Raw genomic sequence first — 19,141 nt, forward strand, 5'->3', positions numbered from 1 at the left:
AGTTTTATAAAAACTTGAGCGATAAGGGTTTGTTGGCCATAAATGACTGTTTGGATCTGGAAGTCCAGGGACCAAGGTTACTAGAAGCGTTCGACAATATTGCTAACCTGATCGACAGACTACTAAGGTCCAGTGTGCCCACACGTAACCTGGTCAATCCCCGGTGGTTTGACAAAGATTGTTCTAAGGCACTGAGGGAATTGAAATGCTCTCTTAAGTCAAAACCACGGGATCCACAAAAAATTAGGGCATGCAGAGAAAAATATAAAAAAGAGACAAAAAAGGAGGAAACTCACCCTGCAGGCAGAAGCTTGGGCAGATTTGAGAGAGGCAGGGGAAAGAAAGGACCTAGCGGGGTTCTGGAGAATCATCAATAAACCGACCTTTCAAGAAAATGATTCTCCGGAGATAGGGGCTAACATCCTCCCGGAGCAGTGGGTCACCCACTTTAGGAGTTTGTATAATCATGAACCGGGCACCCATGTAGAGCCGTCAGTAACCCCAAGTCAGGCTCCACCGGTAGCATTTACTCTTAAGGAGATCACGGCAGGGATGGAGAGTCTAACTAAGAACAAAGCCCCGGGTCCGGATGGAATTCCCCCTGACCTTTTTCTTAGTAATATAGATTTATGGGCCCCCCTGATGACTAGGGTTTTAAACACTGCTATCACCTGCGGTCTCCCTCCATCATGGTCTAAAGCGATCATTGTGCCAATCTTCAAAAAGGGCAACAAGGACGACCCTAAGTGTTATCGGCCTATTTCCCTGATTGACGTCTCGGCTAAACTTCTGGGAAGGGCAATTCTGAACAGATTGTCCGAGTGGACCGAAGAGAACAACATCTTCTCGGACACTCAATACGGATTCAGGTCAGGGAGGTCCACCAGTGACCAATGCCTGAACCTATATATGCTGACTGCCAAATGTACTCTGGCCAGTGATGAACCCATTTATATGGGATTCATGGACCTGGCAGCAGCATTCGATCACGTCAACAGAGGGAAGTTGTGGGACATGATGGCAGGCATGGGGATCGAGAGTGGTTTAATCACTATACTAAGAGAGCTGCATAGCGACACTACGGCTAAGGTTAGATTTAACAGGGAGGGAGGATTGTCTGACTCCTTTCCATGTAAAAGTGGAGTCAGACAAGGTTGTATTCTTGCCCCTTTTTTGTTCTCCCTTTACATTAATAATCTGGAGCAGTTTCTTTTGGGTTTAAAGGCAGACTCCCCAAGGGTTGGGACGCGGCACATCCCTGTCCTGCTTTATGCAGACGACGCGGTCTTGCTTGCACGCACACCCCGAAGCCTGCAAATTCTGATAGATGGGTTTGTCAAGTTCATGAGTAAACTGGACTTATCTGTCAACCTAGGCAAATCTTACGTGCTCCTGGCAGGCAAAAAACCTTCCTCTAAATTCTCTTACACAATAGGTACCCATTGTTTAGAGGAGGTTAAAACGTTCTCCTATCTCGGAGTAACCTTTGATGGTGCTCTTCAATTTAACTCCTTGGTGGCAGAACGCTGCAGTAAAATGATTGCCTCTAATGGGGCAATAGCTGGATATGGCAGGAGGCTGGGCAGATGGAGTCCGGAACAGGTGATGAACTTGTACGGCTCCATAACATGCTCCAAAGTAAGCTATGGGGCAGAAGTTTGGGGCTTTGTGAATACCACCAGAATTGAACAGGAAGAAAACAGATACCTGAAATCTATCCTGAGGGCACCACCCAGTACTGCTGGATTCATAGCTCACAGGGAGCTAGGGAGGCCATACCTGGTCGATTTGCTAAAACTAAGGCCAATTGTGGCGTGGCAAAAATCTGGGTAAATCCAGATTCGCACTTAAGCAGAGAAATTCTATTGGACTGCTTAGGTAGGACTCACTGCATGCGCATCCCCTGGCTTAAATATGTGAGAAACACCCTTGAGGATCTAGGGTTTGGAAACCTCTTCAGGAACCCCACAACTATCTCAGCACAGCACAAGAAACAAGTAGGGGAAATTTTCCTAGAGCGGAAAACCCAATGCCGTGCTGAGGCTGAAGGAGAGAAAAAGTCTGTGAGGGCTTATAATCTGGTGAAGAGTGTGGAGGGTATGGAGCCCTATTTGTATCTTGTGCATAATACACAGGATAGATTTCTTATGTGTCATTTTAGACTGAACTTACTTCCCTTTATGTTGGCTTCACCAGCAGGTTTCACCACGTCAATTGAGCAGAAGGGACCCTGTGGCTGCGACAACCGGTCTCCGCAGGATTCCCTTCATTTTATCTTGCTTTGCCCCTATTTTTCCATGCCCAGGCGCAGATTCCTAGTAAATATCTTAAAAAAAGCCCAACAGGAACACGCCAGGGATGCATTAGTCTTTTTGCAAAAAGCTTCTGACCCGCTAACCTTGTGCTGTGTTATGAATTTTATCAAGGTTGCGGTCCGACTAAGGATGACGAGGGGAGAGGAATGAAAAACTTGGGACTCTCTATTTTAAATTCACGGCCCTGTATGTTGGTATTTTTATTGTATTATCTATGTACAAGGATCTCGATTAATATTTAATGCTTTTTTATCTATGTATATGTATGTGTGCTTTTATGGTGTTTTTTAATCACCGAATAAAGATTCTTGAATTGAAATTGAATAATGGTGTTTTTGCCATTTTTGTTTTCTTTGCATCTGAGGTTGAGGACACCAGCAGTTGATTTGCTGATGTAGTCATCAGAGACGTTTTAAGGTATGGGCACAGTGGGCATTGTCCCAGGGCCCCCACCTACCCAGGAGTCGCTGGGACAGTGAACTTTCTCTCCACCTCACTTCTGTGTATTTCTGAATCAACATAAAATTCAAAATTGTTTGGCATTATAGGACTTGAATTAGCAATAAAATGGGTAACACAATGCAAAGTTGTTCCAAACATGCAGGGGCACAAAACATGTCTTGCCCAGGGCCCTGAAAATCCTTAAGATGGCACTGTTAGTAATGGTATGTAAGCTTATTTTCTAATCTCCTTAAATGTCACTCTTTGCTTAATGCATTGTGCTGTTAGAAGTTTTTTTCTCGGAAATCAGGGTGTTTTTTACGTTATGTAATATGTTGCTATATGCGTCAAAGCATGGTTGATGTTGGACAGAATATATGGTGGGGATGGGAGTTAAGGTAAAAGGTTAAGTCAGTACAGCAGTGGGCGCCAGGCTTAATATAGTACCTTAACTTGTGAATCACTTTTCTTTTTAAGTTTTGTGGTGTAGCAACTATTACATCCTATCACCTCCACTCGCCTTTTAACTTTGGCATTTAGGGAATCTCATTGGCTTTCATTGAGTTATGACTATTGTAATGTTCGAGGCGAGAGACATTCAGAATATGCCCTGTTTGCTATTGTGTGAACAGACTGTTGGGTCAGTTTTCGTCTGTTATGACCCTTTTTTCTCTTCGTCTTGTATGCTAGTGCATGTGGCTTCACACAGGCGCCAGGTTCTCACCATTCCATACGTGGCTGGGGCAGCAGACATGCACATTCCCTCAACATGATGATGCTCCTGGCTGCCTGCTCTCTATACTGAATGGTGACCGGGGCAACAGTCAGCTTACTCAGGCCTCCTTCCTCATCGCTGACTATGTGCAGGCGAAGGTGGCCTGGAACAACTGAGAAGTAGCCCGGTGGCCTAATCAAAATTGGAAAGAGTTTGCAAGGCAAGCTGTGACGTGTTCCCGGCTTCCTTGGTCTGCAAAGTGGTGCGGCCAAGGAGGCCTAGGGCAGCTAAACGTTTCCCTGCAGCCTTGTTTGGTGGGCCGAACAAGGTACCAGAACTGCTGTGAGTTTCCCAAACAATTCTCCATCTTTTTTTGGGAGGGTGAAGTAAGCCTGGTAGAGGTAACGCCTACACTGGCCCTCAGTTTGCAGTTGCAAACAATGCATTAGGCCAAGTATTACCTACTCCAGACCTACTTGAGCACACGATGCTGTGGACCAGGCAGGGTTAGGGTAACTGACCTCAGCTCAGTGACTCCTAACCCAACCCAGGGTTACCCAGATAAGCCCACGCCAAACTCAGTAACCAATAACCTGGGCCAATGACCCACCCGCCCTTGCACAATGATTGCTGCTTCACCCTAAGGATCGCCTCCTTCCTGGCTCAATAACTCCCTGCCCGGCTCAGTGACTTCCAGTCTGACCAAGTGACATCCCCAGTCGAGCCCAGTGACCCACATTCCACCGATTGTCTCACAGGCCTTCCTGGGTCTAGCCGGGGGTCCAGATTGTTGAGTACCATGAAGATAATGATGCAGAAAAACTGTTTTCCAGACAGAAATGGTTTCTTTTTACTATAAGTGCTATGAATGGTGCGGCCTTTGTGACAAGTAGAGAACACATTCAGGCATTGCATAACATTCAACAGCATCAACATTTCAAATGGACTCAGTACTATGCGAAAAGACCCCAGTATACAACGTCCATTATCATCTAAGTAGATCATCTAAGTAGAAGTGTTACTAATTACTCCTACTGCTAAATATTCCTAGTCCATCCTAATTACTCCTATTTACTACTACTCTTAATCTTACTTATGCACTCTTAGTCGTACTCTCCACTACATTCACTCACTTCAAGCTTTACTCGTGGTTACTCCTACTCTATTTACTCCTAATTGCTACTTCTTTTATCCCTACACGTATTCCTACTTAAACTTATTTCTATCTGTCCTACACTTACTCATATGTACACCTAATCTTACTAATATTACTACTACACTTACACTTACAATGCCTCCATCCATGCCATTAAGCAAGGCGAGGGTGAGTATAATAACAACACAAAGCAACACACAGTTTCCTGAATGTTCACAAGCATCAGTGGAAAGTGAAAAGAAAATGTAAACCCCTTCACCCCTGAGCTTGACGAGGCGATGAAGGCTGCCATTCAGCAAAGTGGGGGGCATTAGATCACCTCTGTTTTCAACAAAATTGCAATTGGTTGAAAAGGTTGCTGTTGCTTTCTCCTTGTTGCACTTCTTTACTCTTTCCCTGTTTCCTGCCCCTTTTCCTGCCTGGAACATGGAACACTGTACTTGTGTTGTACAATTTACGTTTCATGTTTTAGAGCCCTTGGTTTTTCAGTTACTGCTTAGAATTGCTTCGATATACATGTGCTGTGCCTCGCCTTTAATAAAACTGATGTATTCATTTTTTATTTTACATCTGTGACAAGTATACCCTTATTTTGTTCTCTCCTTTTAGCGTTTGCTGCATGTTTACTGCTATTATCTTTCTTCTACAATCTTTTATATACTGTATAATTTATTAACATCATTTTGCTACTATCACATCAAAATGCAGTTTGATCCACCTTCTAAATTTTTACAAACAAAAGGAGAACCACCCATTCCATGGACAAGATGGAAAGAGGAATTGATCACCTACTTAAAGGCTATTGATAGAGAACGCATGTCAGCTGAGAGGAAAAAGAACATTTTTCTTCTCTGCTAAGGTTCTGGAGGACAGGTAGTTTATAGGACTCTTCCTCCTGTCAGATTGGGAGGTGATCACAATGTGTATGATGAAGCCATTTTACATATAGAAGGCAGATTTAAACCAACGACTAGTGTTGCCCTTAATAGGTTTACATTTTATACTAGGGCTCAAGAAGAGGGACAGAGCTTTGATGAATTTCTCACCACCCTACGTGTGTTGTCCTTACATTGCAACTTTGGTTCAATAACTGACAAAATGATCAGGGACTAAAACATTGTTCATGTAAGAAGTAAGAAGGTACAGGAGTAACTGTGGATAATGGGCGACCCAAATTTGGAGACTGCTATAAGCACAGCCAAGGCCTTGGAGCAGTCCGATAAGTGGATCAAGTCACTTAATAAAGAAACCAAATCTCCCACGTCCAGTGAGGTCAATGTGATCGACCCTGGCACTTCTAAGACCTTCTCCAATGACAGAAGTGTCTCTAGTACCAAACAATTTTATTGCTTTAGATTTGGTAATCCTGACCATATAGCTCCTTTCTCACGCTGTCCTGCCATTAGTAAAGAATGTAGTAAGTGTGGACGTTAGGACACTTCTCTAAAATGTGTAAAAATACTATGGGGGGGGGGGGGCGTTGCCAAGCACGGAACAGGTATATCCGCGTAGTCTGTGGGCTGTCTAATACCATCCTGATCATGATCCGCAACGCCCGTCTGCAGCCCCTGCTGCCGGATCAACAGCGGAATTCATCTTGCTCGCTCCGGCACCCAGATCGTGCACCGCGGGAGAGTAATCGCACTCCTGGAGTTATGGCCTGCGCTAAGTCCTGAAGCCGGGGCCCACAATGGCCGTGTTCTCCCGACGTAGAGATCCAGCCAGCCCCCACAGACCTAGCGGTGGCGCCGTGGACCAGGGCGCCGCTGCAAACCTACGTTGTCGGCAATTCCTATAGGTGATCGACGGATTGGACGCGGCGGAGGGGGCAGTTCTAACACAGCAGCACCTCAGGGAGAGGGAGAGGCACGAAGGCAGCGACCAAGTAGGACGCGCCGGCTGCGAGATGCAAAATGGCGGCGGTGCTGCTCTTTTAGTGCAGCCTCTCCCTCCACCTACCCATCTGTTACCTGCCTCGAGGGCCCACATCCAGCTGTGGCCTGCAGGGGAGTCTGACCATTAGCCACACGCCAGATTGACCCTTTCCACCCCCACCGCGGAGCCGCAGACCAGAGCTGCTGCTATCCTGGATCCTGCTATCCTGGATCAATGGCTCCTACCGGTACCCTGATTATTCAATGCAGCAGGGGTGCTGGAAGCCCCACAATAGACTTTTTGAGGTGGTCTAGGGTTGCTGGGCAACAGGGCGCGCAAGCCGCGTAGCAGTCGACAACGGCGGTGCGTCCCTGGTGGTAAAGCCCCTTCCTCCGCGTCCTCTGAGATAGCTGACCTCCACCGCCCTTGGCATACCACCACCCGCTTTGGTGCCTTACACCGCGTCCAGCTGAAGGTCTTCCCATTGAAAGCAGCCTGTGCATCCTTCTGCTCGACTGCCACAGACACCGGGTGTGCCCGGGGGGGGGGCACCACTAACTGGCATCGGCATTGTGATCATGACCGCGCTGAGGTGCGCTGGGGACATTAACTTGCGCTCCAAAATAGTGGCAAGACGAAGTGCGCTGCCTGCTGAGTGGTTGACAGCAGCAGCACTTATCCACAGGTACAACCCCTACCTCGGCCTTTCCACTGTTGTTTCCCTAGCGGCCCTCCCCTTGTCCCCCCCTGAAAATCGAGAGGCCCCCTGCGCCTTCTCCTCTCATTGGTGGGATCAATATCGGCCTGAGCTCCAGCAGACAGTTCTAAGGTGTAGTAAATAGCAGCTGTGGACCTGGCCTTGTGATATGCAGGGTTGGGTGAGAGACTCTCAGTACTATCCACATCAAACCTTCATTGGGGCTGAAGGCTTCCTACTCCCACTTGTCACCAACACTCTGACCTCATTTGTTATTCAACTTTCTACTATAATGGAGTGTACTAAGGGGTCCGGACCAGGGGGCTAAAGCAAGTCCAAATGAATAAACTGGACCTATACACAGTAACTAAAGACCTGCAGCGGGGTCGGCTGTCTGAGGAGGCCACACAAGGAGGCCCTGGGAAAGAGGAGCAGGAGCTCTCCCTCAAAGACGTCATGGAGGCCATTGCTGGTATCAAGACCTCCCTAGACTCTGTTGCCATTGACATTAACCTTATCAGGGCTGACATGGGGAAACTTAACGAAAAGGTGAAGCAGGTAAAAATCACAACCACAAGCCTAGTGGATGATGTCACACAGTTGCAAAGAGAAGTCCAAGATCTGCAGGACTCCTGAAATCTCACAGACCTCCAACTGGATGACTATGAAGGCCGACTTTGCGCAATAATCTCCGCATCATTGGAGTTCCGGAGAAATCGGAAGGGCAAACTCCCGACTTATTCGTTGAGGATCTTATTCTCAAGCACTTGCAACCTAAGGGCCTCAGTAAATTTTTTGTTATAGAACGGGCCCAAAGGGTCCCGGGCGGCTGTCCCAAGCCGGGCGCTCCTGCCAGCGGCCTATGCTGGCTCGTGTCTTAAACTATCGCGACAGAGATATAATCCTCCAAAATGCTAGGGCCAGTGCCCCACTCCGATACGAGAATGCGGACATTTCCTTTTTCCCCGATTTCATGCAACGGATGCAAAAGCAAAGCAGATCTTTCTTCTTTGTTAAACGTAACCTACGAGAGAAAGGCCTGAAATACTCGATGCTATTCCCTGCGCGCCTCCGGGTTGAGGCGGAGGGCACAACATGGTTTTTTGGCTGACTGGAAGCAGTGGCGGACTGGGCTTGAATACTGAGGAACTACCAACCCAGCGGAACGAGGAGCCGTGGGCCATGCGGACAATGGTCCGGCCTGAGTGGAGTTTCAGACACTGGCAGTCTTTTTGATAGTAAGGGGAACGGGTGGTGAGGGGTGGGCTGGGCAGAGGGGAAGACTGATTCATACTTAAATGGGAATGTTTTCATATCTATGGACTTACGTCAAATGTGTATTAAGGGTGTGACAGTGATGTAGCACGGGACAATAGACATGGAGCCCACTGCTTTTCCCCCTTATTTTTTCTTTCTTTTAACTTTTTCAGGGCAACATTCACTCTGCTAGTTTTTGGATGGGCAGTTCTGAGCCAGAGAGGGCAAGGCAGCCGGGTGGGGGGTTGTTGGGTTGGGGTAATGTGTTTATTTGCATGGTGGTTTCTCAATTGTTATGCTCGGCATTATTTCGGTGGTGCAGTCCCAAGTAGTAGTAGAGGGGGCCGTGATTCTTCACATACAGATCAATGGGTGTACAGCGCAATAAAGAAGTTACAATTTTAAGTTGGAATGTAAACGGGTTGGGGGATAAAATCAAGCGGAGTATAGAAATGCAATATGTCAAGAAAATGTCACTGGACATTGTGTTGCTTCAGGAGACTCATCTTATTTGTAATACTTGTAAAGCTATGCACAGATGGGGCTACTCAATGATGGTGCATGCAGGTTTTGCGACTAATTCCAGATGGGGGGGCATTATGCAAAAGAAGTCATTCCCCTTCTCACCTACGTCCACATATGTGGATGACCGGGGCAGATATGTCGGTATTACAGGCACCTGGGAGGGCCAAACCATCACTTACATGTCAATTTACGTACCCCCAGGGCTACAGTCTACAACATTTTCTGACCTCAGCACCGTACTGCTTACAATACCAGAAGAGCACCTAGTGCTCGGCGGTGACTTCAATTCCATCATATCAGGCTCACTGGACAGATATCCCCCTCGCACAATCCCTCACACTGCACACTCCTTTTCCAGCTTCTTAGAAGTGATGGGGTTAGGACAGCTGGAGATCGCACCACCCTGGTAAGATCCAGTACACTTTTTACTCAGGGGCGCATAATAGCCTCTCTCTTTTGGACTATATAGTTGTCCCTGCCCCTCAGGTTACAGATATTCATGAGGTACGACACCTCGCCAGGGGCATTTCAGATCGCTCCCCCCTTTGGGTCCACATTGTTCTTGACAACTCTCAGGTTGGACGCATTGCCCCAATCAATCCCTGGTACATACGGAACCCGAAAATACACAAAGATCTGATCAAATCCTTAGACAACTACTTTTTAGAGAATTATCAAACGATTGACTCACCGCAAATATTGTGGGAAGCCTTTAAAACAGTGGTCCGGGGCCAAGCTCTTTCACTAATAGCGGGATCCAAAAAAGACAAACAAAAAGACATGTCTGACGTTGAACAGGAGGTTTATTGTCTTGAACAGGACGTTAACTCCGATCCCTCCCCTGAGGCCCTTCATGCCCTCTGCCTTCGAGAAGACAAATATAAGGCTCTGGTCACTGACCATGCTAAACTACTGGGGCAGGACAAACTGGGCCGACTATATGACTGGGGGGACAAGGCGGGTAAACTAATTGCCTGACTGGACAAAAAAGAAAAAACCAATAGGCTTGTCCCTGTGCTTAATAGCACTGAGAGACCCCCATAACAGGTCCCCAGGACATAGTTGACCGATTTGCATCAACTTTCATACGGCCTACAGCTCTGCTGCGCTGTACGCCGAGGCGGACTCGTCTGACCTCCTACGAGATATCTCACTTCTGGTGCTATCGGAGAGTGATAGGGTATTCATGGATAGTGCCCTCACTGCAGACGAAATAGCGACCGTAATCCGAGCGCTTCACTCCTGTAAGGCTCTCAGTCCGAATGGTATCCCGATTGAGCTTTACAAGCTCCGCCCAGATAAATTAGCCCCTTATATGAAATCTATGTTCAAAAATAGTGTAAATCAGGGGTCGCTGCCCCTGGATCAAAGAATCGCGACTATTGTGGCGATACACATGTAAGGGAAACCTAAAGCTGACTGTACCTCCTACCGCCCTATTTCATTACTTAACGCGGAACCTAGAATTCTAGCAAAAGTGCTGGCAAATAGGCTAATCAAGGAGATAGGTGGTTTGGTGCACCCGGATCATTCAGGGTTCATGCCTAAGAAGAACACGGCTCTCAATCTGCGTAGGATACATGGGGTCTTGGGCAGGGCGCCGACCATCCGTGAAGATGCTGCAATAGTTTACCTGGACGCCACTATGGCCTTCGACTCTGTAGAATGGCCTTATCTCTTCACTGTGCTCACAAAATTGGGATTTAGACCGGGTTTAAGTTGGTGGGCGCGCTTACTATACAGCTCCCCGATGGCACAAGTAGTCGTGAGCAACAAAAAATCAGAGACCTTGCAGCTTAGCAGAGGGACCCGTCAGGGATACCCCCTCTCTCCCTTATTGTTCGCCCTAGCCCTCGAACCCCGAAGGCGGCCCTCTTCAAGATGATGTCCTTGCCCCGCTTCCTTTATGTCCTCCAGAATTTAGCCGACCCTGTCCCAAACTCTTATTTTAAAGAAATTGAAGTTCTCCAGCGGGACCTTCTCTGGGATGGACGGCCACGTATCGCCTTCCCAAAACTCACGCTCAGCTGGTACGATGGGGGCATTGGTTTGCCCTACATCAAGAAATATTATTGGGCAGCACATCTTGCGGCAATAAATCATGGTACTTAAGGTAGGCCCGATGACCCGGGTTTAATATGGACAGATGGCTCCTTCCAAATGGAACCTACTCTCATGCCCTATACTCCAAACCAAACAGGTACCCACTGACTTGTCCCACCATTCACTCAGTCAAGATCTGGCCCTCGGCGAATGTCTCACTCAGCTGGAGCAATAGACTGACCCTCGCCCCGCCGCTGTGGGATTCCCAGAGGCTGGACGACATGGGAAACTCCAAGGGCTTCTGTAAATGGGACCTAATCTGCATTTCCCACATCAAGGATCTCTGGGACAACAACGATGTGAAGCCCTTCGACGTCCTCTAACGGGAATATGCTATGGTGGATTCGGAGCAGTTTTGCTACCTTCAAATTCGACACACGCTGCAAACGGCGCTGCCCCATGACTCCTCCCCATCCGAATGTTCACCACTGGAGGACAGGTTGCTGGATGGTCACATGAACGAGAAAGCTATTTCCCTGACTTATAAAAAACTCATAAACAATATGGATGACCCCTTAAGGCCCCTGAAAGAGAAATGGGTTGGGGACAGTATAGAGTTAGATGACGAAAACTGGCAGACAGCAATCTCCTCCCCTAAAACGGTTGCCATCCCGGCGCGTCTCCGACTTGTACAACTATAGATTTTACACATAACTTACATCACAGGTCCCCGATTGGGACACTTGGGAGGTCCGGCAGATGGGTCCTGCAGGAGAGGGTGCACCCAAATTGGTACATTCATGCACATATTATGGCACTGCGACCCAATCCAGGAGTACTGGCGCAAAATTCACAACATAATGAGCGAAACACTGGAGATCGGAATTATACCGGAGGCCCCTTGATGCCTCCTTAACATCTGGGAACTCACAGACCTCAACACACACGCCATACAATGGGTTACACTGGGCTGCATGATAGCCAAAAGGAACATCGCCCAACTCTGGGGAGCACCACATGCTCCTAAGGTTGCGGATTGGAAGAAAGATCTTGATTGGTGTATGTTGAGGGAGAAGACTGTGTGCACAGCTCGGGACTGTCCCCGAAAGTGGTCGAAGATCTGCGCCTCCTGGAATGAATATTGAGGCAATATATGTACCCCCCTGTACCTTTGATCCTGCTGATCCCCCTCCCCGTGAATTCCAAAGTATTATCCTACTGTATCTGTATGTATCTAGATCTCAATGTACTCCTCGTTCTTGACTCATGTGGAACTGCACCCTTATATTGAGTATGTTTAATAAAAAGATTTATAAAAAAAAAATATTATGAGGGGTGTTGCTCTGAATTCCAAGAAGTTTGTAGCATCTTCTTCTAAATTCTCCAAACGGAAAGTTTCTTGTGTCTCTTGTGATTCTCATTCTTGTGATCATTCTCAAGGCGATTTAGTGTCTGGTATAGTTGTTTCGATCCAAGATTTCTTTGATGTTTCCGAAGCTGAAAAAAATGTGTTCTCCTAAGTGTATGCATCTTGGGAAGAGAGTTGGAATTAATGGCTGACTCGGGATCGCCTTGGACTATAATCACAAAAGATTATTGCCTAAAATCTTTGGGAGAACTAATTGACCTTGATTTATTATGCAAACCTGATATTGCGGCGCAGACTTTTGATGGCTCCAACATTGATTTTGCGGTTTCAAAGAAGTATTCATTGAGTTCAAAGATAATTCTGCTACCATCAAGTTGTATGTAGCTTTCAAGGGTGTTAATGTCTTAGGCTGGCGTGACCAAGCCAAATTGGGGATTGTGTTAAACCCCAGGAACAAGGAACCTGTTTCGGTTCTTGCTTTGTCTTCTGCTAGTACCAATTTTATTAATTTGTTTCCCAAAGTATTTTCTGATGATCTTGGCAGACTTATTGGTTTCAGTCATAGGATCATAGTCAAAGAAGGTTCTGTTCCTGTGAAACAAAAACTAAGAGGAGTCCCTATCAGTATTAGGACTGAGTTTAAGAACTTGATGGATGTGATGGTTGAGAGTGGCATTATTGAAGAAATTGAGTCTTCTGAGTGGTATCTCCCATTGTTTTAGCCCAAAAATCGGATAAAAGCATTAGATTATGTGTTGATTTGAGGGCTTGCAATGCTAATCTGGTTGCTGATTGCCACCCTCTTACCAATATTAATGAGATGGTATGCATGTTGGATGGTGCCTGCATTTTTTCCACCCTTGATCTTCGGTCGGCCTACCACCAAATTGAGCTCACTGAGGATTTTTTAATCACACGCCATGGTCTTTTTCAATTCAAGAGGATGCCATTTGGCCTTGCATCGGTCGCATCTGTGTTTCAGAGGGCTATGTACCCCATTTTTAAAGATGTCAGAAAGTTTGTTAAATGTTTCCAGGATGTTATCCTAATTTTCTCTAAAAACGAGGAAGACCATTTTCATCATGCAAAGGAAGTTTGCCTTAGGTTAGGCAAGTGTGGGTTGACACTTAAAGCTGGCAAATGTATTTTTTTTGTAAATCAGTGGAGTATCTAGCTCATACGCTCTCTGGGGATGTGGTTGTACCCAAATCTTTGGTTGATGCCATCATCAATGCACCCACTTCTGACAATAAAGAGAAACTTCTTTCTTTTGCGGGCCTGTGTGAATATTATAGTAAATTCATACAGAATTTTGCAACCAAAATGGAGCCTCTTAGGGAGTTATCCAGAAAATCTTCGGCGTTTTTCAGGTTAGATAAGCAAGTGACAGCACTCAAACAGATTAAGAATGAAATTGTTAATGCACCCACCCTGAAGCCTTTCTGCCTTAATAAGAGATGTATTATCACAGTGGATGCAGTTTTTATGAGCTTGAAGGAGTTCTTAGCCAGTGTGCGGGGAAGGAAGAGTGGTGTGTGGCTTTTGCCTCTAGGGCTCTTTCTGTGACTCAGAGGAGATATTCTGTGATTGAGAGAGAGTTGCTGGCTTGCATCTGGGCCATTTAACATTCTCGTAACTATGTGGGGGGGAAACAGATTTACGCTCAGAACTGATCATAAGCCCCTTGTTGGTATATTATCTCCAGGGGGAGGATGGAACTCTACTGCCATAATAGCCCGTCTCACATCTAGACTACAGGAATATGATTTTGAGGTTATGTAGGTTCCTGGCAGGAGCAATGTCACAGCTGATTTTCTTTCTAGATTGCCGAGTTCGGCGAGTGTGTTTCCTGAGATGAACAAGAAATGGACATTGTTGCCACTGTCAAAGATTTTATATCTCAAGAGTTTTTGTGTTTGTCTGAGACTGAGTGGATTACAGAGATTAATAATGATGTTGTGTCTCAACGCATAATTGAATGCATATAAAATGGATGGCCCAAGGAAAGGGCTGCTTCTGCTGAAATTGCTCCTTTTTGTCGTGTCTCAAGTGAGATTGAAACCTTGGTGGTTTGCTTTTTAAAGAAGAAAGGATCATTGTTCCTGCGTCTATGTGGAACAAGATTTTATTACTTGCCCACCAAGGACATTTGGGTATGTCCTCTATGAAACGGCTCATTTGGGCACATTTTTGGTGGCCTGGGCTTGACAAAATGGTAGATAGGGTGGTTAGAGAATGTCCTGAATGTATCAGTAGTGATAAAATGCTTAAAGTCTCCTCTGCCCCCCTTAAACTGGTCTCTTTGCCTGAGTGCCTGTGGCAAAAAGTAGCTTTTGACATATCAGGTCCTTTTAAACATTTAACTTCTAATGCCCGCTTTGCTCTTGTTATGGTGGACTACTACTCTAAGTGGGCGGAGGTTTAGTTTGTAGCTAATGTCTCTAGTCAAGTCATCATTACTTTTTTCAAAGACATTTTTGCACGTGAGGGGTCCCCCAAGGTTTCTCTAATGGACAATGGGGTGCAACTCACATCACAAGAAATGGAAAGTTGTTTCCATATGTGTAATACCAAACATGTGACCACATCCCTATATAAGCTGAGGGAAAATGGCCAAGTGGAACGGTTTAACCATGTTCTAACAGATGGTATTCAATCAGCTGGTAGGCCAGCTGATTGGAGGGATGTTGTAAGAAAAAAGTTGTGGATGTATCGCATGACTCCCCATTCGGTGACAGGGGTAAGTCCTTTCAGACTTTTGAAGGGCAGAGAACCTATTTCGGACATGTGTCCATGGTGGATTAAAAAAATTATTAAGGTGGATGACCATATTGATCTTAATCTAGTTGCCAAACTTGTGGAGAGCAGGCAAGACGAGATGAAAAGTTTGTTTGACTCCACAATGAATGTTAAAGTTCCTGACTTTGCTGTTGGAGACTGGGTTAGAATAAAAAATACAGATTTTTTGGTAAAAGGCTTTTTCAAGTTCAGTCATCCTATTAAAATTGTTAAGGTGTGTAAGAAAACTGTTATTACTCAGGATGGTAGAGTATGGAATGTAAGGAGGGTTGCTAAATGCAAGTCCTTAAGGTGCTCTGTTATTAATGATGAAGCTTCACTGTTACACGATTTTCCTAATCCTGATAGTAACTCTTTTCATTCCACCCAATCTGTGGCATCTAGAGTCAAGAGCAATGACCGACCTAGAGTTTTACCTGCCAGGTTTTTGTCCTGATTTTATTCATTTCATTTTGTTCCTCTTCCTCTTTTCTTTTCAATGTTCAGGGTGAGATGTGTTGCATTCTCCTTGTTGCACTTCTTTACTCGTTCCCTGCCCCTTTCCCTCCCTGGAACATGGAACTATGTACCTGAGTTGTACAATTTACGCTCGATGTTCCAGAGCCCTTGGTGTTTCTGTTACTGCTTAGCATTGCTTCGATATACTTGTGCTGTGCCTCGCCTTTAATAAAACTTGGATCTTTTACTCACTGCTTGAAGCCTTTTCTTTACAGTTGCCTCATTGCTTTTCTCTCCCACATCCTCCCATGTTTGCGAACATAGAAGATATCCAGGTATTTAAAAATAATCTCCTGCCTCACCCCCTGCAGTGAGGCAGGAAGATGGCCATGAGCGAAATGGGGGAAGAGGCAAAAAAGTACTCTTGGTCCATGGACAAGGCAAGAGGTTGAAAATATATCTTCCAAATTTGGACAAGTAGGATTTTGTTAAAAAATATACCATTCCACCTGTGGGCAAGACAGGGGGGTCAAAATGCAGTAAGTGTCCACCACCCTTGCGTTTCAGCAAGGCATTGATGGGAAATATAGCACCACAACCTTTAGGCAAAGCAGGGGGCATGAGAAATAAAGCCTGTGTCTTGAGTCAAGGTAGGGCGCTTACACACCTGCTCTTGGGCAAGCTAAGTGTGCGTGAAAAAATTTACCTTCACCCATGGGCGAGGTGACTTGGTAAAATATACCAAATGTGAAGTACCTCCACCCTTGGGCAAAAAGGAAGGTGTCAAACGTACTATACCCACCGTTGAGCAAGACAGAGGGTGAGAAGAAACACTTTCTAGACCAGGTAGCGAGAGCTATGCAACACACCACCCTTCAATCTACTCTCAGGCCTTAGGGGTAGGTCAACAGCAGGGTAAAATTCCCACCACTCCGTGCTATTTGGCGGTTCAGGGATGGGAATTACAGTGCTTAATTTTAGCCAGTGGTTTCCGGTGCTCGGCACCAACACTTAAATCTCAACCCCGGGGCTTGTGACAGCTGCCATAAGGTCGCATTGGCTGGCAAATTTGGAGATGACCACAACAACATGTAATTATTCATTCAATACACATTAAATATGACTATTACCTGCTGCCCCAGCCATTCTTATAGCTATGGGGACCTGAAATAGTCTGAATTGTCACACTTGTAGGCGTGTAATGGTTAGTAGATGGGGTGTTACTCTCCTCGACAGCATGGCTGTGGCAATGTGTGGTGCAAGCTGCAGTGGCCTCCTGACGAGAACCCTGGCACTTATTGTTTTACAAATTAAGCACCAGGGAATTATGCCCTTTCCCCTCTCTTGGTAACGCAAGGTGGGAGGCAAATAAAATAAAAGAGAAGGACATCTAAAAAACAATAGAACCCTGCAAAAACGTAATGATAATGGGGAGTTCAGTTTGTCAGGGTACAAGAGAGGGTACAGCTTAAAGCCCAAATTACTTAAAATTCAAAAGTTTACCACCCTTGGCTCACGCGCAATCATACTCACTTAACCTTAACTCTCACCCTGCTATGTATGCTTTCCAAGCTCAATCATCTTTTCACTCATACAGTACCCCATTACATAATGTGCAACATACCAAGTGCCCGATGTAGGTAATTTTATTTTACCACTTCCTAAATACTGAATGATACGAATCGGTATTTAAGAAGTGGTAAAATAGAGGGGGGGGGGTGTAGGTAATACAGAATCGGTAAATACCGAATCGTTAAGATTCGGTATTTACCGATTCTGTAAATACCGATTCAGTAATGCCTATTGATTCCAATGGGCATGGAAGCCCATAGGAATCAATGGGCATTACCGAATCGGTATTTACCGATTCGGTAAATACCGATTCCAGCAAGGGTGCAGGGGGTGTCACTTTGACACCCTCTAGCACCCCAAATACAGGCATGTGTGCCATGTGGCACACAGACATGCCCTAACGGCATGTCTGTCTGTCACATGGCATAGGTGTGCATGCACACATGTGCATGCACACCTGGATTCGGTATTTTACCACCCAATTGGATTGGGTGGTAAAATACCGAATCTGAAAGGCCTGTAGCACTGGAAACAGTGCTACCTACATCAGGAATTTTCCAAATCGGTAAAATTACTGATTCGGTATTTTACAGAATCGGTAAATTTACATAATCGGTAAATTTACCGATTCTGTAAAATATAGCCCCCTACATCTCAATCACCAAATACCGGTCGGTAACGGCAGAATTCGGCCGTTACCGACCGGTATTTGGTGACCTACATCGGGCCCCAAATGTTATCTGCTGATAGAACATATGGGCACCCATATACAGTAGGGTGACATTCTTCAACCAAATTACATTATGTACAATAATACAAATGATTCTAATGTGCGTTTGGTGTTAAAGATATTTGTACTTTGTTTTGGATACCTCTATTGTATATTAACGACAATTTGCTTTAGATTCTCTCTTATTCTGTCATGAATACTTCTTTGTCATATATTTTAGTATATGTTAATATGTTATCATGGCTATTATAATTATAATTGCAAAACCAACAGTTGATGGAGAGAATGCAGAACAATGTCATACATTCACCCCAGTCCTAGAATGCTTGATTCCGGTCCAGGAAAGACATGGCTTGGCAGTTCGGGCTGGACTGTTCCCATGAGGCACAGGTTCAAGGCTGATTTGCATATGGCCATGTCTGAATGGGGTGGTGTGGAGTGCTAAAAAACGATGGATTTAGGCCCAGATCTCTGTACTGGGGTGAATGTATGACATTGTTCTGCATTCTGTCCATCAATTGTTGTTTTTGCTATTATAATTATAATGCTGACTGATCTCGATGATTACTGCAATCAGTCCCTGAGGACTTTATACATTTATTAGTGAACAATTACTTAGGTTTGTTTATCTTTTTGGTAGGATGCCCTTTATGAGCGGACTTTCATGTGTGACATCCTCTCTCACACATTTCGTTTTATCATTTGTCTTGTGTTTTTTTTTTATCTCAGTTCCTCCTTCTAATTTGTTTGACTTTCCTCCTAAAATGTTTGTGTTACTGCTTTCTTTACAGCTTTTACAACTGGGAAACTCATGTCTCTACTTCCAACCCAAGCCCAAACTACCAAGTGATCGCAGAGAACGCTTCCGGTTTACTCTTCAAAAACAAACGAGACCGGAAGATTATCAACGTGGATCCTAAGGTACAGTACTTTTTCCAAACTATTATTCTCACACTACTTCTCATTGTTTTCTCCTACCCTGCTGGGTATCCTACAGTAAGCCAAGAGGCTAATTTTTGCAAACTAGATATATCCTAGTGGCAGCAACAATGTTTTCCGGTTTTGCTGCTGAAGAGCAATAATATCCCTCTGAACTTTGTCATTCCTGAAGAATAAATATAGCTGTTAGTCCAATTTTTGAAAATGTGCCTGTGGGGAGAACCCCACAGTGTCATACTTACTCCAAGTTTTAGATGATTGGAATAAGGA

General features: G+C 45.3%; 1 protein-coding gene across 1 annotated transcript in view; it reads left to right on the forward strand.

Annotated features, from left to right (window-relative positions):
• CFAP299 (cilia and flagella associated protein 299) overlaps positions 1-19,141 on the forward strand; it is a 2,008,232-nt gene that overhangs the window by 1,907,804 nt on the left and 81,287 nt on the right. The window contains exon 5 of the mRNA XM_086963158.1: positions 18,724-18,853. Coding sequence (XP_086819284.1) covers positions 18,724-18,853 — 130 coding nt within the window. The remainder of the gene's footprint in view (positions 1-18,723; positions 18,854-19,141) is intronic.

The sequence above is a fragment of the Lissotriton vulgaris genome, chromosome 3_1, assembly GCF_964263255.1.
Source record: "Lissotriton vulgaris chromosome 3_1, aLisVul1.2, whole genome shotgun sequence".
NCBI lineage: Eukaryota > Metazoa > Chordata > Amphibia > Caudata > Salamandridae > Lissotriton > Lissotriton vulgaris.